Below are 22,516 nucleotides of genomic sequence, written 5' to 3' on the forward strand. Positions count from 1 at the left end.
CAAGAAGAAATCACAAAGCATAAAGGACTCTTCTTCTGGTTGAGGCCTCTGGGGATGTGCAGTATGTAAAGAAGAATTAGATAGCTTCACTGGCTTCAACATTAGTAAAACTTGTTTAAAAGTGGCTTCTCTCACCCAGGAGCCTCTCAAATAGCAACTGCAGAAACTGATTCAAGAAGGTACCTAGAAAAACTGTGGTGCACTGTCTTTGGTAGTCCAAAGTGCCTGGGGATGTTCAGGTCTTCTGGCATTGATCTGACAGTCTGCAACCTAACTTTCAAATGTGGACTGGCTTTGCCACATGGACACAGTGCTTGTGGGCACAGGGTGTCTGTGATCTACATGGGACAATGGCTCTGGTTTTTGTAGTTGGCAGGTGAAGCTGGTCTTGATGGCTCAAATCCCCTCTGAGATATTCTCTTTTCTATCTAGTGGCTACTCTCAATGTCTTTTCTGCAGGGCTCCTTCTATGTCTGCCCCACTGAGGAAGCTGGCATGGAGCCTAAGGTCTCCCAAGGCATTCCAAGGAACAGACCCATCAAGGTTCTTGTAAGAGTTTACATTGTTAAGGTAAGCCTCTGGTGCTGGTGGCAGTAGAACCTGGAGGTCTGTTGCTCCCTTTGGGCCTTCTGCCATTCTCTGTTCAGTAAATCTGAGTAGTGACACTTGCAGAAAGCTTGATGGTGGCTTGAAGTCCCTGCCAGCTCAGTGGATGTCAACTACATCTTGTTCAAGGGGAGCCTTCAATGCTTTATAGCTTCAGGAGATGCTAAATATCCAGAGGTGCATTTCTCAGCTCCTCTCATGTGCTTGGGATGCTAAGCAAGCAGGTGGCTGAGAGCTGTGTGCATCAGTGGCTTGTTGAGTGTGGATTTACATGGGGTACCTGTGTCACTGCCAGGACAGCTGCTGGAGGGACCTAACCAGTGGGCTTGAGCAGTCTCAGGCCTGTGCAGTGCTCTTGGGCAGGTTGCTCTCTGCACCTGATATGTGGCAGCACCTCTTGTGTATTCCAGGCTACGAACCTGTCGCCAGCAGATCCCAATGGCAAGGCAGACCCCTATGTGGTGGTGACTGTGGGGAAGGAGCAGAAGGACACAAAGGAACGATACATCCCAAAGCAGCTCAATCCTGTGTTTGGAGAGTATGCAGGAAGTCTCACTCTATCAGGTTTAATAGGAATAGTGCAAATCTGGGGCTCAGGCCCAATTGTGTGGTCTTCTGTTCCTTTCTGCTGGAGAATTTTGCACTGTAACACAAAGGTCCTGAGCACGTCTTTGGCCTCCAGCTAACACAGGAGTGACCAAAAGTGTTTTGGGTTAGGAGGGGAGCACTCCCAAGGGCTTAACAGCTTGTAGTGGGTTGAAATTTCCCCCCAATGGTAACTTTGCCAGACCAGCTCAGTATGAAGCAAATGGAAGCTGTATTTACAAGCAAAACTACTCTCTACAATGGAATGCAATGAAGATGTACAAAATACACAGTGTTTACAATATTATACAGGTAGTTACAATTAGTAAACAACACTACAACCTTCCTGGTCAGAGACCAGGGAAGTTGTTACAGTGCCCCCACCTTGTCCCAACAGGGAGAGGAGAGGAGAGGTTTGGAGAGGAGAGGTTAGGTTTGGAGAGGAGAGGTTAGGTTTGGAGAGGTTAGGTTAGGTTTGGAGAGGTTAGGTTAGGTTTGGAGAGGTTAGGTTAGGTTTGGAGAGGTTTGGAGAGGAGAGGAGAGGTTTGGAGAGGTTTGGAGAGGAGAGGAGAGGTTTGGAGAGGTTTGGAGAGGAGAGGTTTGGAGAGGAGAGGAGAGGTTTGGAGAGGAGAGGAGAGGTTTGGAGAGGAGAGGAGAGGTTTGGAGAGGAGAGGAGAGGTTTGGAGAGGAGAGGAGAGGTTTGGAGAGGAGAGGTTTGGAGAGGAGAGGAGAGGTTTGGAGAGGAGAGGTTTGGAGAGGTTTGGAGAGGAGAGGTTTGGAGAGGTTTGGAGAGGAGAGGTTTGGAGAGGTTTGGAGAGGAGAGGTTTGGAGAGGTTTGGAGAGGAGAGGTTTGGAGAGGTTTGGAGAGGAGAGGTTTGGAGAGGTTTGGAGAGGTGAGGTTTGGAGAGGTTTGGAGAGGTGAGGTTTGGAGAGGAGAGGAGAGGTTTGGAGAGGAGAGGAGAGGTTTGGAGAGGAGAGGTTTGGAGAGGAGAGGTTTGGAGAGGAGAGGAGAGGTTTGGAGAGGAGAGGAGAGGTTTGGAGAGGAGAGGAGAGGTTTGGAGAGGAGAGGAGAGGTTTGGAGAGGAGAGGAGAGGTTTGGAGAGGAGAGGAGAGGTTTGGAGAGGAGAGGAGAGGTTTGGAGAGGAGAGGAGAGGTTTGGAGAGGAGAGGTTTGGAGAGGTTTGGAGAGGAGAGGTTTGGAGAGGTTTGGAGAGGAGAGGTTTGGAGAGGTTTGGAGAGGAGAGGTTTGGAGAGGTTTGGAGAGGAGAGGTTTGGAGAGGTTTGGAGAGGAGAGGTTTGGAGAGGTTTGGAGAGGAGAGGTTTGGAGAGGTTTGGAGAGGAGAGGTTTGGAGAGGTTTGGAGAGGAGAGGTTTGGAGAGGTTTGGAGAGGAGAGGTTTGGAGAGGTTTGGAGAGGAGAGGTTTGGAGAGGTTTGGAGAGGAGAGGTTTGGAGAGGTTTGGAGAGGAGAGGTTTGGAGAGGAGAGGAGAGGTTTGGAGAGGAGAGGAGAGGTTTGGAGAGGAGAGGAGAGGTTTGGAGAGGAGAGGAGAGGTTTGGAGAGGAGAGGAGAGGTTTGGAGAGGTTTGGAGAGGTTTGGAGAGGTTTGGAGAGGTTTGGAGAGGTTTGGAGAGGTTTGGAGAGGAGAGGTTTGGAGAGGTTTGGAGAGGAGAGGTTTGGAGAGGTTTGGAGAGGAGAGGTTTGGAGAGGTTTGGAGAGGAGAGGTTTGGAGAGGTTTGGAGAGGAGAGGTTTGGAGAGGTTTGGAGAGGAGAGGTTTGGAGAGGTTTGGAGAGGAGAGGTTTGGAGAGGTTTGGAGAGGTTTGGAGAGGAGAGGAGGGGAGAGGAAGCAGTGGTTAGACCTAACCAAGATAATGCAGCCAAGGTCAGCCAGAAGCAGGTTAATCTCTCCTGAGTGAAGCAAGCAGAGAAGAGATCAGAAAAGAGAAAGAATTGTTTTGGTACAGCCAGTCTTGCAGCAGATATTTCTCCAATGAATTTGTTTAGGATAATCTTTAGTTTTCCTTTTTACACCCAATAGTGACTTTTAAAATATTTTTCTACTCCAAATCTGTGGCAAATTTTTAAAGGGATAGCCTAAAACCACACAGACAAAGGAGAAAGCTCCAGGACCTCTAGCCAAGGGCTACTGGAAAAGAACTCCTTTGTCTGAACATGGAAAACTCACTCACTGAACTTAGGGAGAGCCAAACTGTATCAGAGGTCTTTGGATTGTTAAATACAGCTCTTGAATGTGTACAGTTCTTAAATGTAGCAGAGGATGTGCTTGGTTGCCATCCTCTGTTAATTGCACTCCCCCCATGTACTTCTGTCTAGAGTTGTGGAGCTGACAGTCTCCTTACCCATGGAATCAGAACTCACTGTGGCAATTTTTGACCATGATTTGGTTGGATCTGATGATCTGATTGGGGAGACCAAGATTGACTTGGAGAATCGATTCTACAGCAAGCACAGGGCCAACTGTGGAGTGTCTTCTCAGTACGACATGTAGGTAACGGTGTGATGCATTAGGGCTGTCAGACCTTCTCCTTGCTGACCACTTAAGTGGGCAGCAGTTTTGCAGGACAGAGCTTGCATACACAGTATTTAGATGGGAGCCATCTAGAGAGACCTGGGCAGGCTGGAGAGGTAGGCTGAGGAGAATCTCATGAGGTTCAAAGTGCAAGTCCTGCACCCAGTTCAGGGCAACCCTCGATATCAATTTGATATCAATCCAGGCTGGGGGATGATGAGGTTGAGAGCAGCCCTGCAGAAAAGGAGTTGGGACTACTGGGGTGTGAGAAGCTGGACATGAATCAACAATGCACAGTTGCAGCCCAGAAGGAAAATGGCGTCCTGGGCTGCATCAAAAGAAGTGTGGCCAGCAGGTCGAGAGGGGCGATTCCGCTCCTCTGTGCGAATGAAACTCACCCGGAGCACTGTGTCCAGTTCTGGGACTGTCAACACAAGAGAGATCTCGACCTGCTGGAGCAGGTCCAGAGCAGGGCCATGAAGATGATCAGAGGGCTGGAGCACCTCTCCTATGGGGACAGGCTGGAAGAATTTGGGCTGTTCAGCCTAGAGAAGCGAAGGCTCTGGGGAGACCTTAGTGCTGCGTCTCAGTATCTGAAGGGGACCTACAGGAAGGCTGAGGAAAGCATTTTTTGGAGTGACAGGGTGAGGGCCAATGGTTTGAAACTGGAGCAGGGTAGATTTAGGTTGGACATAAGGAAGAAATTCTTCACAATATTTATGTGATTTTGGCCACTTTCATTTTTTTCTGGCAGTGGCTAATTCTGTCAGCAGTAAGACTCATGACATCTCTTTTCCCCTGGCCTTGTTCAGCATGGATTCTTTAGTGCCTTTGGCCAGTTTTATGTCAACTTCTTGTCTCCTACTCCCGCTTTTGGAGAATTAGCTGTGGGTATGGGGTTGACTCCACAGCACTGCTGTAACCTCTGTCTCATAAGCTGCAGGTGGAATCGCTCCTGTAGCTGCTCTGAAACTAATGGTTCTGTAGGGTACAAGGATGGCTTGGTGCTGGGGGGTGAGAACTCGTTCAGTTTTTCATTCATTAAGCTTTTGCATGCCTGTGGTTTTCTTGGTCAAAATCCGGTGACACAGGCTGTGCTGTAAGGCAGGCAGGAAAGGGAAGAAGCCTGTTATGTGCAAGCTGAGGATGTTCTCAATGTTCTCCTTCCCATGCAGAAATGGCTACAACATGTGGCGAGATGCTTTCAAGCCCACACAGATCTTGGATAGTTTATGCAAGAAAAACTCCCTCCCTGCAGCAGAATACAGATGTGAGGAGGTCAAAGTGGACAACAAAATATTCAAGGTTCCTCCAGAGGCTTTTCCTGAAGGTACAGAGGGCTTAGAGAGCAACGACTGGTCCCTTAAACAGCTGACTGTGCTCAGCAGTGGTGGGGAGAGGTCTGGGAATTTGTCAGACTTTCTTCCCTGTAGTGTCCAGACTGGCTGCCCCCACTTTGTGCTCTGCATGGCCCAGCTTGCTGGGCCACCATGGGGAATACCCTTGGTGCTCAGTGGCCTGGTTTGAGTTGATAATGATGTTAGGCTGGGGGAAGTTGTGCTACAGGCCATTGAGTCCCGAAGTATCTTCCCAGGCAGCAGTGGAGCAAAGCAAACCTACTTGCATGTGCAGCCAGAGAAGGCACAGCTGTCTCTGCTGGCTGACACTGCCACAGAGCTGTACCTCCATCTGCTTGTGGCTACCACCAGCAGTATTCTAGTACACTGGCATCTGTTTTTTCTTTAGCTGGCTTTGTCCTTCAGGGATGCTCTCTGATTCTGGTGCCTTTGAGTGCCAGGAGTGATTCCCCCACTGCCCTTCACTACTATTGATTTCCTCCTTGTGGGCAACTTCTGCTTCTCCTTTGCTGTTTTTCTTTCTTCCTCACTGATATTGTCAGCCCTGAGCCAAGTCCATTGATGTCCAAGAGCACAGCAATCTTTCATACCCTCTGCCAGCAGCGATGCAGAACTACCCTGAGCACAGCCTGTCCCTGCTATGCACATTCCCTCAAGCAGCCAACATCTGTGAAACTGAATCCAGCCTGGAGGAGAGGATGGAGCAGACATGGCTGGGTCTTGCAAAGCAGTACTATGTAGCCTGTAGGAAGGATGATCCCTGTGCTGGCCTGCCCAGAGCAGGGACCCCTGTGTGAACTGCCAACTTTACCTTCTGTTGATTTCAGTGCTCCTGTTCCTTAGTTTTCTGCTGGCCTCTATGGCTTGTGTCATGAAGGAAAAAGAAATTCTTCTCAGGAGAGGACAAAGAGTCTCTAAAATCCCTTTTCTCAGGTCACTGAGTAGCTGGGCAAGGAGAAAGGAGTTGCTCTCCTGGTGGGCCCCTGACAGCCAGCTCTGATTCAGATGTGGCTGCACTTAATACCCTGTGAACCTCTGCTGTGTTTGGGGATGGCTTGAGATGGTTTTGATCTCAAAGTGATCTCTAAAGGGCAGGTGCTTTCCATAAGCCCAGGGGTGGGTCATTATATCCTCACCTCTTGGTTCCTGCTTTTCTTGCCACCAGCAGGATTTGGTCTGGAACTGTCATTTAGCCTCACTGTGCCAACTGAGTCAATTAATGGAGGGTGCAGCTGCATTTCACTGCCAAGTGACCAGTGGTGCTTTCCTGGAGCTCTCATCCATGGAGCTGTCAGCACTGCTCCGGAGGGTCACATCCTGCACAGTGTTCCCTGGATCATTTTCTCAGGGCCATAGTAAATTCTTTTTTGCCTTTTTCCTCTTATTTATCTTAGCTTGTTTGTCTTCCTGCCTACAGTTTTCCTCATTGGTGCAGCATATTGGACTAATTCCTTTCATTCTTGTCCTCCTGCTTCTCCTGCGTCTTACTTGTGCCTGTGCCTAAAGTCCTGATGTGGCTCTTGCTGCTCAGAGGCCTTCATCTTCTACCTGTCTGTGTCCTGCTGCAGAGGCTTCTGTGAGGAACAGAAGACGAGTGGCATATGAGAACTGGTCAGTGGATGATGAACACAAGGCTTTGTATGTCCTGCAGCACTGGGAAGAGATGCCAAGTTATGGGTACAAACTGGTACCAGAGCATGTGGAGACCCGGTCCCTTTACAACCCAGAGAACCCTGGTCTTGTGCAGGTGAGATGTGTTTCCTTGCCTGGCCTAGCCATGGCTCTAGGGAAGGACCTTCAGGGCAGCTTGTTCCTAGTCCCTTTGGCTGGTCCCCTGTTGTCCTTTTGTCTCCTCCTCGTGGCATAAGTCCCGTGTGCTGCCCCCTTCCTGGGTGGGGGATGAGAGCTGTGTCCGTTAATGGCTGTTCCTGCTGTTAAGTGAGGACTCTTGGCCTTGTGTGTCCTTGCCTCACATCTTGTCCCTGACCTTGTGGTGCTTTTCAATACCCTTTCCTCAAGGGGCTTCTGTCCATTGATGTGGTCACAGTGCTGATGGCCCAGAGTCCTTCCTGTCTCATCAGGCCACATAGCACTGCTCTGAAGGCAAGGAACCTGCTCTGCCTTCTGAGCACAATGGTTGGCAATAGTGTCCTTGGCTATCCTGACTCTTTTGCTGCTTTGTCCCCTACTGCTGCTGCTTTGGTCCCCTGCAAGAGCCCTCTTTGAAGCAGACTCAGTTCAGCTGAAATGGTTTTTCTCAGCAGCAGAGTGGGGGGAGGGTAAGAAGCAATTTTTGGGAGGTTTAAATTTTCCCTATTGCCAAGCAGTGGCTTTCAGGTGAGAGCTTTCCTTGCAGGACCAAGCCCTTGTTCCTTGAAGAGCTGAAGACTGGTCTGTCCTTTTGAAATTTCTCTGCTGCCTTCTCTCATCAGGGCTCCTTGCACATGTGGATTGACATGTTTCCAACTGATGTCCCTGCCCCGCCACCTGTCAATATCAAGCCACGACTGCCTGTCAGGTAGCACCCATGGGTTCTGGGGCTGGTGAGCCTCCATGGAGACTCACTGTGCCTGGCAGGTGTCTCACTCACCCCAGTGTCCTTCCCACAGCTATGAACTGCGTGTGATTATCTGGAACACGGATGATGTGATCCTTGATGATGTCAACCCCATAACAGGAGAGCGTTCCAGTGACATCTACGTGAAAAGGTCTGATGGGAACTGGAGGGAGGCCACAGCCTTTCTCTCCTGCTCCCTGCCCCACAGCCTCACTGTCCCCTCTACCTCTGCTCCTCCCTATCCCAGCACTAAGAGCCCCCTCCCTTCCCGAGTCAGACTCGGTATACCTCCAAAGAAGTTGTTCAGGTGCTGGTCCTGTGTGGCTCTTGGAATCTTCCTTTCCTGTACCCCACGGGGTTCAGCTTTTCTGCTCTGCCTTTGGGGCTGGCTGATGGGGTAGAAGATAACTGAGTTTCTCCTGCAGCTGGATAAAGGGTCTCGACCATGACAAGCAGGAGACTGACGTTCACTTTAACTCCTTGACCGGGGAGGGCAATTTTAACTGGAGGTTCATCTTCCGCTTCAACTATCTCCCGACTGAGAAGGAGATCACCTACAAGAAGAAGGACTCTGTCTTCTCCATGGAGGAATCAGAGTTTCGGGAACCAGCTGTCCTGGTCCTCCAGGTCTGGGATTATGACAGGATTTCAGCTAATGATTTTCTAGGTATGGTGTGAGCTGCTGGAAGTGGGGTGAGCAACCTGTCCCCTGCCTTGCTGGAGTGTTACAGCACTGGATGTGTGAGGAGACCGGGGTGGGACACAGTAAAGGAGTGTACAGCAAGCAAAGCAAACTGGCCACATCAGAGATGAGACAAGACCTGTGGCTTCTGCTTCTTACTCTCTGAATCTTGGGCTGGTCCTTTCTTATGCTGAGCTTCAAATTCTCCTTCTGCAAATGTGCAGGACTCTTCTAGATCGTTGCAGCATCTGGGATCTATTTGCGGTGTGGGAGCATGGCTGAGAGAGAAAAACAAATGGTGTGTGGGGCTCAGCACAGGCTTCTCCTGCCTGACCAACCTGATCTCCTCCTACGATCAGGTGTCTGCCTGGTGGATGTGGGGCAGGCTGTGGATGGAGTCTGCCTGGGCTGCAGCAAGGCCTTTGCCACCATCCCCCACAGCAAGCTCCTGGCCAAGCTGTCAGCCCCTGGCTTGGACAGCAGCAACTCTGAGCTGGGTTAGGAAGTGGCTGGAGGCTGAGCCCAGAGAGTGGTGGTGAATGGTGCCACAGCCAGCTGGCAGCCAGGCACCAGTGGTGTTCCCCAGGGAGCAGTGCTGGGCCCTGTGCTCTTTAACATCTTTAGTGATGATCTGGATGAGGGCATTGAGTCCATCATCAGTAAATTTGCAGATGACAGCAAGCTGGGGGCAGGAGTTGATCTGCTGGAGGGTAGGAGAGGCTCTGCAGAGAGACCTGGACAGGCTGGACAGATGGGCAGAGGCCAAGGGCAGGAGATTGAACACATCCAAGTGCCAGGTACTGCACATCAGCCACAGCAACCACATGCAGTGCTACAGGCTGGGGTCAGAGTGGCTGAGAGCAGCCAGGCAGAGAGGGACCTGGGGGTGCTGGTTGATGGTAGGCTGAACATGAGCCTGCAGTGTGCCCAGGCAGCCAAGAGGGCCAATGGCATCCTGGCCTGCATCAGGAACAGTGTGGCCAGCAGGAGCAGGGAGGTCATTCTGCCCCTGTACACTCCACTGGTTAGGCCACACCTCGAGTCCTGTGTCCAGTTCTGGGCTCCTCAGTTTAGGAAGGAGGTTGACTCGCTGGAAGGTGTCCAGAGAAGGGCAACAAAGTTGATGAGGGGTTTGGAGCACAGCCCTATGAGGAGAGGCTGAGGGAGCTGGGGTTGCTTAGCCTGGAGGAGACTCAGGGGTGACCTTATTGCTATCTACAACTCCCTGAAGGGAGGTTGTAGCCAGGTGGGGGTTGGTCTCTTCTGCCAGGCAGCCAGCACCAGAACAAGAGGACACAGTCTCAGGCTGCACCAGGGGAGGTTCAGGCTGGAGGTTAGGAAGTAGTTCTACACAGAGAGAGTGATTGCCCATTGGAATGGGCTGCCTGGGGAGGTGGTGGAGTCACCATCATTGGAGGTGTTTAGGAGGAGACTTGACAGGGTGCTTGGTGCCATGGGTTAGTTGATTAGGTGGTGTTGGATGATAGGTTGGACTCGATGATCTTGAAGGTCTCTTCCAACCTGGTCCGGTCCATCCCATCCCATCCCATCCCATCCCATCCCATCCCATCCCATCCCATCCCATCCCATCCCATCCCATCCCATCCCATCCCATCCCACCCCATCCCACCCCATCCCATCCCCATAAGCTTTCCTCTCTGTGTCTGCAGGCTCCATTGAGCTGAAGCTGCATGACATGGTGAGGGCAGCCAAAAGCTCAGAGCTTTGCACCATCAGGATGGCCAAGGAGAATGCTGCACCTCGCTTCTCCATCTTCCGAAACAAGCGCATGAGGGGCTGGTGGCCCTTCATCAAACTCAAAGACCAAGAAGATGAGGAGAGAGAAGAGAGGGAGGACAAGCAGATAAAGAAGAAAAAGAGGAAGAGCAGATCAGTTAAACCAGAAGACTTGGAGTTCACAGACCCTAGTGGGAACAAGTACCTCCTGACGGTAAGGCAGGGTGCTGGTACAGGTGTTTTGGCTCTGCCCTGTCATGGCAACCTGTACTGCAGCAGTGATACATCTGCCCAGGACTTTGTGCAGGGCCTTGGAGACTTGTCTCATTTGCTGCAAGTCCAGCACTTCATCTGCCCAGAAGTGCTGGCTGAAGTGGCATGCAGGAGGTGTCCAACCTCCTGTTTTTCTCTGAGCTTGCCAGAGAGCAGGGCAAAGCAAAGCAAAATGCTCATGGTTCTCCATCAGCCGGATAGGACAACAACAAAAGCTTATCCTAGAGTCTCTGCTCTCCCCAGGCAGGCAAATACCAACTATCTCAGGGCAAATTCACTGCTGAAGCTCCTGTTAGTGGATTGTTTGTCCCCAAGGGTAGGTTCTGCTCAGTGCCAGTGTGGGAGGCTGCAGACAAATCCAGATACCTGGGGACTGCTTTGTCTGCAAAACAGTTTCTGGCCAGGCCACATTTTCTGCTGGCTGTGAAATGAGAGACTCTTTAGCTAATGCCTTGAAGAAAAGTCAATTGCTGTGAACACCTGCAAGTGGAACTGGAAGGAAACTACCCAGTCTTGGCAGCAGGTATGGTTAGCAAACTGGTCTGCAAAGCAGCATACAGATACGTTTCCTCTTCAGGGTAAGGTGGAAGCAGAGTTCCAGCTGTTGACTGTGGAGGAGGCTGAAAAAAGTCCTGTTGGTTTGGGCCGAAAAGAGCCTGAACCCCTGGAAAAGCCAAAGTGAGTATCTTGTGCTATCACCTTTCACATGCTTGGGCAGTGCTGTGTTTTCAGTAGCTGTTTGTGTCGGGACAAGGGAGAATCTGCTGTCAGGAAGCTAATAACAATCACTGATCCCCTGAGCAGTGGGGTCTGTAGGATGGGCTTCCAGGGCCTCCCAGAGTTTGAGTGGGAGCCTGGCTGCAGCATCTGTTCCAAGGCTTCTCCTAGTGAGGCACTCAGGGCAGCTGTGCCATAACAGTGCTTATAAAAACAGGGCAGCTCTGGTTTAACCCTGTGAATGCACCATGAGCCACACAGCTGCACAGCAGCTCTGCAGGACTGTCCTGAGCTCAGGTCTCACAGTCTCTGGTGCTTGCACAGGCACTGTAGTTATTGCAGTTCTTAGGGTGATCCTGTCTGGAAGCAGCAGAAAGAGCTGGGGAGTCATGAGGGTGGCAGGGCACCAAAGAAATGGGAGCAGTGTGCTGCTCTGTGGACTGAGCCTGTGCTTTCTCTTCCAGCCGGCCAAAAACTTCTTTCAACTGGTTTGTGAATCCCGTGAAGACTTTTGTGTTCTTTATCTGGAAGAGGTATAAGAAATACATTATTGTGCTGTTCATTGTTGCTCTTCTGACTATCTTCCTGGTTCTTTTGATCTACACTATGCCTGGATATATCAGTGAGAAGATCATCAATGGATAAATGCTCTCCAGCACAGGACTACTTGGACAGGGGTGATCGTTGCAGGAACTGAGACTGGAGCAGAAAGTTTATGGAAATCCTGCCAGAGGAGAGGCAATCTTCAGAGACATGCAGAAGGGGCCTGTCTTTGGGGAGTCCCATTTCATGCCAAGTATATTGGATGCTAATAAAACAAGTAACCAACCTCTCAAATAAAGAAAACTCCTTGAAGGACAGTCACAGCTTGAGGAACAAAATAGTTCTTTGTGGTACTATGTTGCAACCACTGTCCTGCTGGGAGGCATGCAGTGTGCATGGGACTGTGAACTGCTTTCTAGCTGGCCAACGCCAAGTTGCAAACTTGGTTTTGTATGTGCGCCAGGAACGACATCCTGCACGAGCCAGATGTGACAGCACTGCTGGAGGGTAGAGAGGCTCTGCAGAGAGACCTGGACAGGCTGGACAGATGGGCAGAGGCCAACGGCATGAGATTTAACGCATCCAAGTGCCGGGTTCTGCACATTGGCCACAACAACCCCATGCAGTGCTACAGGCTGGGGTCAGAGTGGCTGAGAGCAGCCAGGCAGAGAGGGACCTGGGGGTGCTGGTTGATGGTAGGCTGAACATGAGCCTGCAGTGTGCCCAGGCAGCCAAGAGGGCCAATGGCATCCTGGCCTGCATCAGGAACAGTGTGGCCAGCAGGAGCAGGGAGGTCATTCTGCCCCTGTACACTGCACTGGTTAGGCCGCACCTCGAGTACTGTGTCCAGCTCTGGGCTCTTCAGTTTAGGAAGGAGGTTGACTTGCTGGAAGGTGTCCAGAGAAGGGCAACAAAGTTGATGAGGGGTTTGGAGCACAGCCCTATGAGGAGAGGCTGAGGGAGCTGGGGTTGCTTAGCCTGGAGGAGACTCAGGGGTGACCTTCTTGCTCTCTACAACTCCCTGAAGGGAGGTTGTAGCCAGGTGGGGGTTGGTCTCTTCTGCCAGGCAGCCAGCACCAGAACAAGAGGACACAGTCTCAGGCTGCACCAGGGGAGGTTCAGGCTGGAGGTTAGGAAGTAGTTCTACACAGAGAGAGTGATTGCCCATTGGAATGGGCTGCCTGGGGAGGTGGTGGAGTCACCATCATTGGAGGTGTTCAGGAGGAGACTTGATAGGGTGCTTGGTGCCATGGGTTAGTTGATTAGGTGGTGTTGGATGATAGGTTGGACTCGATGATCTTGAAGGTCTCTTCCAACCTGGTCCGGTCCACCCCACCCCATCCCACCCCATCCCACCCCATCCCACCCCATCCCACCCCATCCCACCCCATCCCACCCCATCCCACCCCATCCCACCCCATCCCACCCCATCCCACCCCATCCCACCCCATCCCATCCCATCCCATCCCATCCCATCCCATCCCATCCCATCCCATCCCATCCCATCCCATCCCATCCCATCCCATCCCATCCCATCCCATCCCATCCCCATAAGCTTTCCTCTCTGTGTCTGCAGGCTCCATTGAGCTGAAGCTGCATGACATGGTGAGGGCAGCCAAAAGCTCAGAGCTTTGCACCATCAGGATGGCCAAGGAGAATGCTGCACCTCGCTTCTCCATCTTCCGAAACAAGCGCATGAGGGGCTGGTGGCCCTTCATCAAACTCAAAGACCAAGAAGATGAGGAGAGAGAAGAGAGGGAGGACAAGCAGATAAAGAAGAAAAAGAGGAAGAGCAGATCAGTTAAACCAGAAGACTTGGAGTTCACAGACCCTAGTGGGAACAAGTACCTCCTGACGGTAAGGCAGGGTGCTGGTACAGGTGTTTTGGCTCTGCCCTGTCATGGCAACCTGTACTGCAGCAGTGATACATCTGCCCAGGACTTTGTGCAGGGCCTTGGAGACTTGTCTCATTTGCTGCAAGTCCAGCACTTCATCTGCCCAGAAGTGCTGGCTGAAGTGGCATGCAGGAGGTGTCCAACCTCCTGTTTTTCTCTGAGCTTGCCAGAGAGCAGGGCAAGGCAAAGCAAAATGCTCATGGTTCTCCATCAGCCGGATAGGACAACAATAAATGCTTGTCCTAGAGTCTCTGCTCTCCCCAGGCAGGCAAATACCAACTATCTCAGGGCAAATTCGCTGCTGAAGCTCCTGTTAGTGGATTGTCTGTCCCCAAGGGTAGGTTCTGCTCAGTGCCAGTGTGGGAGGCTGCAGACAAATCCAGATACCTGGGGACTGCTTTGTCTGCAAAACAGTTTCTGGCCAGGCCACATTTTCTGCTGGCTGTGAAATGAGAGACTCTTTAGCTAATGCCTTGAAGAAAAGTCAATTGCTGTGAACACCTGCAAGTGGAACTGGAAGGAAACTACCCAGTCTTGGCAGCAGGTATGGTTAGCAAACTGGTCTGCAAAGCAGCATACAGATACGTTTCCTCTTCAGGGTAAGGTGGAAGCAGAGTTCCAGCTGTTGACTGTGGAGGAGGCTGAAAAAAGTCCTGTTGGTTTGGGCCGAAAAGAGCCTGAACCCCTGGAAAAGCCAAAGTGAGTATCTTGTGCTATCACCTTTCACATGCTTGGGCAGTGCTGTGTTTTCAGTAGCTGTTTGTGTCGGGACAAGGGAGAATCTGCTGTCAGGAAGCTAATAACAATCACTGATCCCCTGAGCAGTGGGGTCTGTAGGATGGGCTTCCAGGGCCTCCCAGAGTTTGAGTGGGAGCCTGGCTGCAGCATCTGTTCCAAGGCTTCTCCTAGTGAGGCACTCAGGGCAGCTGTGCCATAACAGTGCTTATAAAAACAGGGCAGCTCTGGTTTAACCCTGTGAATGCACCATGAGCCACACAGCTGCACAGCAGCTCTGCAGGACTGTCCTGAGCTCAGGTCTCACAGTCTCTGGTGCTTGCACAGGCACTGTAGTTATTGCAGTTCTTAGGGTGATCCTGTCTGGAAGCAGCAGAAAGAGCTGGGGAGTCATGAGGGTGGCAGGGCACCAAAGAAATGGGAGCAGTGTGCTGCTCTGTGGACTGAGCCTGTGCTTTCTCTTCCAGCCGGCCAAAAACTTCTTTCAACTGGTTTGTGAATCCCGTGAAGACTTTTGTGTTCTTTATCTGGAAGAGGTATAAGAAATACATTATTGTGCTGTTCATTGTTGCTCTTCTGACTATCTTCCTGGTTCTTTTGATCTACACTATGCCTGGATATATCAGTGAGAAGATCATCAATGGATAAATGCTCTCCAGCACAGGACTACTTGGACAGGGGTGATCGTTGCAGGAACTGAGACTGGAGCAGAAAGTTTATGGAAATCCTGCCAGAGGAGAGGCAATCTTCAGAGACATGCAGAAGGGGCCTGTCTTTGGGGAGTCCCATTTCATGCCAAGTATATTGGATGCTAATAAAACAAGTAACCAACCTCTCAAATAAAGAAAACTCCTTGAAGGACAGTCACAGCTTGAGGAACAAAATAGTTCTTTGTGGTACTATGTTGCAACCACTGTCCTGCTGGGAGGCATGCAGTGTGCATGGGACTGTGAACTGCTTTCTAGCTGGCCAACGCCAAGTTGCAAACTTGGTTTTGTATGTGCGCCAGGAACGACATCCTGCACGAGCCAGATGTGACAGCACTGCTGGAGGGTAGAGAGGCTCTGCAGAGAGACCTCGACAGGCTGGACAGATGGGCAGAATCCAACGGCATGAGATTTAACACATCCAAATGCCGGGTTCTGCACATTGGCCACAACAACCCCATGCAGTGCTACAGGCTGGGGTCAGAGTGGCTGAGAGCAGCCAGGCAGAGAGGGACCTGGGGGTGCTGGTCGATGGTAGGCTGAACATGAGCCTGCAGTGTGCCCAGGCAGCCAAGAAGGCCAATGGCATCCTGGCCTGCATCAAGAACAGTGTGGCCAGCAGGAGCAGGGAGGTCATTCTGCCCCTGTACACTCCACTGGTTAGGCCACACCTCGAGTCCTGTGTCCAGTTCTGGGCCCCTCAGTTTAGGAAGGATGTTGACTTGCTGGAACGAGTCCAGAGAAGAGCAACAAAGTTGGTGAGGGGTTTGGAACACAGCCCTGTGAGGAGAGGCTGAGGGAGCTGGGGCTGCTTAGCCTGGAGAAGAGGAGACTCAGGGGTGACCTTATCACTCTCTACAACTACCTGAAGAGAGGTTGTAGACAGGCTGATGATGGTCTCTTCTCCCAGGCACCCAGTACCAGAACAAGAGGACACAGTCTCAGGCTGCACCAGGGGAGGTTCAGGTTGGATGTGAGGAAGAAGTTCTATACAGAAAGAGTGATTGCCCATTGGGATGGGCTGCCCGGGGAGGTGGTGGAGTCGCCGTCGTTGAGGGTGTTCAGGAGGAGACTTGATGGGGTGCTTGGTGCCATGGGTTAGTTGTTTGGGTGGGTTGGATTGGTTGATGGGTTGGACACGATGATCTTGAAGGTCTCTTCCAACCTGGTTTGGTTTATTCTAATAAAGGTTTATTCACTTTTCATTAGGGCATGCTTTAGTTTATACAGGGGGCTGGATTTCATTGGTTGTGAGAGATAAGAAATTATATACAAATCAGGTACCTTGGGCAGCAGAGGTTTGGTTAGGGATTCTCAGGGACTTCTGTTAGCTGCTTCATCTGTTAAGGGCTTCTGGGACTTATGTAAGCGGGACTCTGAGACTTGGTAATGCTGGGGATTCTGCAGTGCAGTGATAAAGGACTACTGAGAGGACCTCTGAGATTCTCTGCCCTCTGCATGTATGTAATCTCGTTATGCAGCAGTGGGGTTTGTGCTACACTTGTTGCATCAAATGGGACCCTGATATCAGGGGTTACTATGACCACATCAGCACCCTGAAATGGGGGTGTGGTAGCAGGAGCATGGAAAGGTGGGAAAAACAGTCCCCACAGCCATGGCAGCTGAAATCAGCCCTTGCCATTGAGAGTGATTTTGGCAGAGATGGGGACATAACATACTCTGGCTTAACCACACTTGGCATTTCCTATGCAAAGGCCTGAAGAATTCAAAGCATACTGCATGAGGGAAAGGCAGATCTGGTGGGGGTGGGATCTGGAAGAGCTTTGGGCTCCCCAGGGAGAAGGATGGCAGAGCCAAGGTAGCCACGAGCTTCCTGCTGTGCCAAGAACACAGGGACATGTCTTGAAGTTGGAGTCAGCTTTGGGCATGATAGGACAGCAGGAGCAGGGAAGTCATTGTGCCCCTGTACTCTGCTCTGGTTAGGCCTCACCTTGAGGACTGTGTCCAGTTCCAGGCCCCTCAGTTTAAGAAGGACATCGCAACGCTTGAGCGTCCACAGGCAAATAGAAGCGGCTTCGAGGTCACAAGCCCTGGTCCTCATGGGTGATTTCAACCACCCAGACATCTGCTGGAGGGACAACACAGCAAGGCACCAGCAATCCAGGATGTTCCTGGATTGCATAGAAGACAACTTCCTCCTCCGAATGGTAGAGGAACCAACAAGAAATGGTGCTATGCTGGACCTTGTTCTCACCAACAGGGAAGGGCTGGTAAGCAATGTGAGGCTCAGAGACAGCCTTGGCTGCAGTGACCATGAAGCAGTTGCATTTAATCTCCTCAGGGCAATCAGGAGGAAGTATTCCAAGCTCATGACCCTAGACTTTAGGCGTGCAGATTTTGATCACTTCAGGGATCTGATAGCCAAAGTGTCGTGGGACAAAGCCCTGGAGGGAAGAGGGACCCAGGACAGCTGGTCAGTATTCAGGGACCACCTCCTCTGTGTCCAGGAGCTCTGTGTACCAACAAAGAGAAAAGCAGGTAAGAATGCTAGGAGGCCTGCCTGGATGGGCAAGGAGCTACTGGACACACTATTACTTATAAGGAAACTCTACAGGCAGTGGAGAGAAGGACAGGTAGAACAGGGGGGAGATAAGGAAGCTGCCCGAGCAGCAAGAGTCCTGGTTAGGAAAGCCAAAGCAGAGTTTGAATTGAATCTAGCCAGGGAGGTTAAAGGGAACACTAAGAACTTCTACAGGCATATGAATGGGAAGAAGAAGCCTAGGGAAGGTGTGGGCCCCCTCAGAAAGGAAAATGGTGACATGGCCACAAGTGATGAGGAAAAGGCTGAGGTACTCAACAACTTCTTTACCTCAGTCTTCACTGCAAGGGCCTCCAGCCACACTCCTGATGTTATGGAAGACAATGCCAGGGACGGGGAGGAAGAACTGCCCATGGGAAGTGAGGATCAGGTTGGTGATCACCTGAAGAACCTGGAAGTGTTCAAGTCCATGGGACCCGACGGGTTACACCCATGGGTGCCGAGAGAACTGGCAGATGAGGTTGCTAAACCCCTCTCTATTATATTTCAAAAGTCCTGGCAGTCTGGGGCAGTCCCCACAGACTGGAAAAGGGGAAACATTGCCCCCATCTGCAAAAAGGGTAAGAAGGAGGAACCAGGGAACTCCAGGCCAGTCAGTCTCACCTCTATGCCTGGAAAGATCATGGAGCAGATCCTCCTGGAGGCACTACTGACTCAGAATAGTGAAGAGATGATTGGGAACAGTCAGCATGGCTTCACCAAGGGCAAATCCTGCCTGACCAACCTGGTGGCCTTCTACCACAGTAACACAGTATTGCCAAGGTTGGAAGAGACCTCAAGGATCATCGAGTCCAGCCTGTCACCACAGACCCATGACTAGACCATGGCACCAAGTACCACGTCCAATCTCCTCTTGAACACCTCCAGGGATGGGGACTCCACCACCTCCCCAGGCAGCCCATTCCAATGACTGATGACTCTCTCTGTGGAGAACTTTCTCCTCACCTCCAGCCTAAACTTCCCCTGGCACAGCTTGAGACTGTGTCCCCTAAATGAGCAGGTGACAAAATTAATAGATGAGGGGTGAGCAACTGATGTCATTTACCTGGAGCTGAGCAAAGCCTTCGACACTGTCCCGCACCACATCCTGGGCTCCAGGCTGGTGACACATGGGTTTGATGGATACAGAACTGGCTTGATGGCCGCACCCAAAGAGTGGCTGTCAATGGCTCCATGTCCCAGTGGAGGCCAGGGACAAGCAGAGTCCTGGACAGGCTGGAGAGGTGGGCACAAGCCAACTTCAGGAGGTTCAGTGAGACCAAGTGCAGGGTCCCGCATCTGGGTCAAGGCAATCCCAGGCACAAATCCAGGCTGGGCAGAGATTGGCTGGAAAGCAGCTCTGAGGAGAGAGCCTTGGGGGTGCTGGTGGACAAAAAGCTCACCAGGAGCTCTCAGTGTGCACTTGCAGCCCGCAAAGCCAATCAGGTCCTGGGCTGCAGCAGAAGTGTGGCCAGCAGGGCAAGGGAGGTGATTCTCCCCCTCTGCTCAGCCCTGGTGAGACCCCACCTGGAGTACTGCCTCCAGTTCTGGAGCCCCTATGACAAGAGGGATCTGGAGGTGCTGGAAGGTGTCCAGAGAAGGGCCACAAGGATGATCAGAGGGCTGGAGCTCCTCTCCTATGAGGGCAGACTGAAGGAGTTGGGGCTGTTCAGTCTGGAGAAGAGAAGGCTCCCAGGTGACCTCATTGTGGCCTTCCAGGATCTGAAAGGGGCCTACAGGAAGACTGGGGAGGGACTGCTCAGGATCTCAGGTAGTGATAGGACTAGGGGGAATGGAATGAAGCTGGAGGTGGGGAGATTCAGGCTGGAGGTGAGGAGGAAGTTCTTCCCCATGAGAGTGGTGAAGCCCTGGAATGGGTTGTCCAGGGAGGTGGTTGGGGCGCCGTCCCTGGAGATGTTTAAGCCCAGGCTGGATGAGGCTGTGGCCAGGCTGATCTAGTGTGGGGTGTCCCTGCCCATGGCAGGGGGGTTGGAACTAGATGATCCTTGTGGTCCCTTCCACCCCTGACTGATACTCTGATACTATCTGTCTGGAGAAGGGCAACAAGGCTGGAGAGGGGCCTTGAGCACAGCCCTATGAGGAGAGGCTGAGGGAACTGGGATTGTTTAGCCTGGAGAAGAGGAGGCTCAGGGGTGACCTCATTGCTCTCTACAACTACCTGAAGGGAGGGTGTAGCCAGGAGGGGGCTGGTCTCTTCTCCCAGGCAACCAGCCCCAGAACAAGAGGACACAGTCTCAAGCTGTGCCAGGGGAAGTTTAGGCTGGAGGTGAGGAGAAAGCTCTTCCCAGAGTTGTTAGCCATTGGAATGTGCTGCCCAGGGAGGTGTTGGAGTCACCGTCCCTGGAGGTGTTCAAGAGGGGATTGGATGTGGCACTTGGTGCCATGGTGTAGTCATGAGGTCTTGAGTGATAGGTTGGACTTGATGATCTTTGAGGTCTCTTCCAACCTTGGTGATGCTGTGATTCTGTGACTCCCCAGGACGTGGACTTTCTGCAGGAAATTTATGATGTAGTTGCCGTCACAGAGATGTGGTGGGACGACTCACATGACTGGAGCACTGCAACTGATGGCTACAGGCTCTTCAGGAGACACAGGCAAGGAAGAAGGGGTGGAGGGGTGGCCCTGTACATCAGGAAGGCACTAGATGCCATTGAGCTGGAGATCAGGGACCATCAGGTTGAGTGCCTGTGGGTGAGAATTAGAGGGAAGGCCAACAGGGCTGACATCCTGGTTGGAGTCTGTTATAGACCACCCAACCAGGATGATGATGTTGATGAGTCATTCTACAGGCAGCTTAAGGCTGTCTCAAGATTGCCTGACCTTGTTCTCATGGACGACTTCAACCTGCCTGATAGCTGCTGGGATCTCAACATAGCAGAGAGGAGGCAGTCTAGGAGGTTCTTAGAGTGTATGGAGGACAGCTTCTTATCCCAGGGGCTGCAAGAGCCTGCCAGGGGTAAGGCTATGCTTGACCTCCTCTTCACCAACAGGGAAGAGCTGGTGGGGATGTGGTGGTTGGAGGGTGTTTGGGGTCCAGTGACCACGAGATAACTGAGTTCTCAGTATTTGGTCAAGCCAAGAGGGGCAGCAAGACGACCTCCACTCTGGACTGCTGGAGGGCAGACTTCAGGCTACTCAAGGAACTAATTCAGAGGGTTCCTTGGGATAAGGCCTTTAAAAACAAAGGGGTCCAGGAGAGCTGGATCTGCTTCAAGGAAGAACTGTTGAAGGCTCAGGGACAGGCTGTGCCAATGTGCCGGAAGATGAGCCGCCGGCGCAGACGGCCAGCCTGGATGGTTAAAGAGCTTTTAATGGAACTGAGGGAAAAAAAGAGGGTGTATCACCTTTGGAAGAGAGGGGAGGCAACCCACAGAATGTTTAAGGATGTTGCTAGGTCTTGTAGGAAGAAAATTAGGGAGGCAAAAGCACATTTAGAGCTTAGCCTGGCCTCTGCTGTGAAGGACAACAAAAAATCCTTCTATAAATACATTAATAGCAAGAGGAAGGGCAAGGACAACCTCCACTCCTTGGTGGACACGGAGGGGAACGTTGTGATAAGGGATGAGGAAAAGGCAGAGATACTTAACACCTTCTTTGCCTCAATTTTTACTAGCAGGACAGAATGTCTTCCAGACAGCTGGCCTCCAGAGCGGGCAGAAGGAGCCAGGGAGCAGCATAGTTTTCCTCTGTTCCAGAATGGGGTAGTTGGGCTCAGCCGCTTGGATCCCCACAGTCCATGGGACCAGATGGGATCCATCCTAGGGTGCTGAGAGAGCTGGCAGAGGAGCTGGCTGGGTCACTATCCAACATTTTTCAGCAGTCCTGGCTCACTGGCGAGGTCCCAGAGGACTGGAAGCTGGCCAACGTTGTGCCCATCCACAAGAAGGGCCGGTTGGATGAGCCAGGGAATTACAGGCCTGTCAGCCTGACCCTAGTGCCAGGCAAGGTTATGGAACAGTCATCCTGAGTGCAATCACACAGCACGTAGAGGATGGCCAAGGGCTCAGGTCCAGCCAGCATGGATTTAGGAGGGGCAGGTCCTGCCTGACCAACCTGATCTCCTTCTGTGCCCAGGTGACTGCCTGGTGGCTGTGGGGCAGGCTGTGGATGTAGTTTACCTGGACCTCAGCAAGGCCTTTGACACCGTCCCCCATAGTAAACTCCTGGCCAGGCTGTCAGCCCATGGCTTGGACGGGAGCACACTGCGATGGGTTAGGAACTGGCTTGAAGGCTGAGCCCAGAGAGTGGTGGTGAATGGTGCCACAGCCAGCTGGCAGCCAGGCACCAGTGGTGTGCCCCAGGGACCAGTGCTGGGCCCTGTGCTCTTTAACATCTTCATTGATGATCTGGATGAGGGCATTGAGTCCATCATCAGTAAATTTGCTGATGACACCAAGCTGGGGGCAGGAGGTGATCTGCTGGAGGGTAGAGAGGCTTTGCAGAGGGACCTGGACAGGCTGGACAGATGGGCAGAGTCCAAGGGCAGGAGATTGAACACATCCAAGTGCCAGGTGCTGCACATTGGCCACAACAACCCCATGCAGTGCTACAGGCTGGGGTCAGAGTGGCTGAGAGCAGCCGGGCAGAGAGGGACCTGGGGGTGCTGGTTGATGGTAGGCTGAACATGAGCCTGCAGTGTGCCCAGGCAGCCAAGAGGGCCAATGGCATCCTGGCCTGCATCAGGAACAGTGTGGCCAGCAGGAGCAGGGAGGTCATTCTGCCCCTGTACACTGCACTGGTTAGGCCACACCTCGAGTCCTATGTCCAGTTCTGGGCCCCTCAGTTTAGGAAGGAGGTTGACTTGCTGGAAGGTGTCCAGAGAAGGGCAACAAAGTTGGTGAGGGGTTTGGAGCACAGCCCTGTGAGGAGAGGCTGAGGGAGCTGGGGTTGCTCAGCCTGGAGAAGAGGAGACTCGGGGTGACCTTATTGCTATCTACAACTACCTGAAGGGGGGTTGTAGACAGGTGGGGGTTGGTCTCTTCTCCCAGGCAAGCAGCACCAGAACAAGAGGACACAGTCTCAGGCTGCACCAGGGG

General features: G+C 52.1%; 3 protein-coding genes across 4 annotated transcripts in view; all 3 read left to right on the forward strand.

Annotated features, from left to right (window-relative positions):
• LOC137456070 (fer-1-like protein 4) overlaps positions 1-12,122 on the forward strand; it is a 50,469-nt gene extending 38,347 nt beyond the window's left edge. Inside the window, exons 35-45 of the mRNA XM_068167363.1 lie at positions 460-570; positions 1,017-1,144; positions 3,521-3,691; positions 4,892-5,046; positions 6,643-6,821; positions 7,507-7,592; positions 7,684-7,782; positions 8,057-8,298; positions 9,984-10,264; positions 10,901-11,001; positions 11,505-12,122. Coding sequence (XP_068023464.1) covers positions 460-570; positions 1,017-1,144; positions 3,521-3,691; positions 4,892-5,046; positions 6,643-6,821; positions 7,507-7,592; positions 7,684-7,782; positions 8,057-8,298; positions 9,984-10,264; positions 10,901-11,001; positions 11,505-11,685 — 1,734 coding nt within the window. The 3' untranslated portion in view covers positions 11,686-12,122. The remainder of the gene's footprint in view (positions 1-459; positions 571-1,016; positions 1,145-3,520; positions 3,692-4,891; positions 5,047-6,642; positions 6,822-7,506; positions 7,593-7,683; positions 7,783-8,056; positions 8,299-9,983; positions 10,265-10,900; positions 11,002-11,504) is intronic.
• A 1,004-nt stretch (positions 12,123-13,126) lies between these two features.
• LOC137456057 (fer-1-like protein 4) lies at positions 13,127-15,292 on the forward strand. Of its 2 annotated transcripts, XM_068167344.1 has the most exons (4): positions 13,127-13,440; positions 14,077-14,177; positions 14,681-14,749; positions 14,873-15,292. In XM_068167344.1, the coding sequence occupies exons 1-4, from the start codon at positions 13,186-13,188 to the stop codon at positions 14,895-14,897; spliced, it is 450 nt and encodes a 149-aa protein (XP_068023445.1). In that variant the 5' UTR covers positions 13,127-13,185; the 3' UTR covers positions 14,898-15,292. The 2 variants fall into 2 exon arrangements, with proteins under 2 accessions (XP_068023445.1, XP_068023443.1); XM_068167342.1 differs by having other exon boundaries at positions 14,681-15,291.
• Positions 15,293-18,102: 2,810 nt separating this feature from the next.
• Positions 18,103-22,516, forward strand: part of LOC137456062 (hydrocephalus-inducing protein homolog) — an 83,687-nt gene continuing 79,273 nt past the window's right edge. The window contains exon 1 of the mRNA XM_068167350.1: positions 18,103-18,223. Coding sequence (XP_068023451.1) covers positions 18,103-18,223 — 121 coding nt within the window. The remainder of the gene's footprint in view (positions 18,224-22,516) is intronic.

The sequence above is a fragment of the Melanerpes formicivorus genome, unplaced genomic scaffold (assembly GCF_026170545.1).
Source record: "Melanerpes formicivorus ecotype bairdi unplaced genomic scaffold, bMelFor1.0.p_v2 SCAF_115, whole genome shotgun sequence".
Classification (NCBI taxonomy): Eukaryota; Metazoa; Chordata; class Aves; order Piciformes; family Picidae; genus Melanerpes; species Melanerpes formicivorus.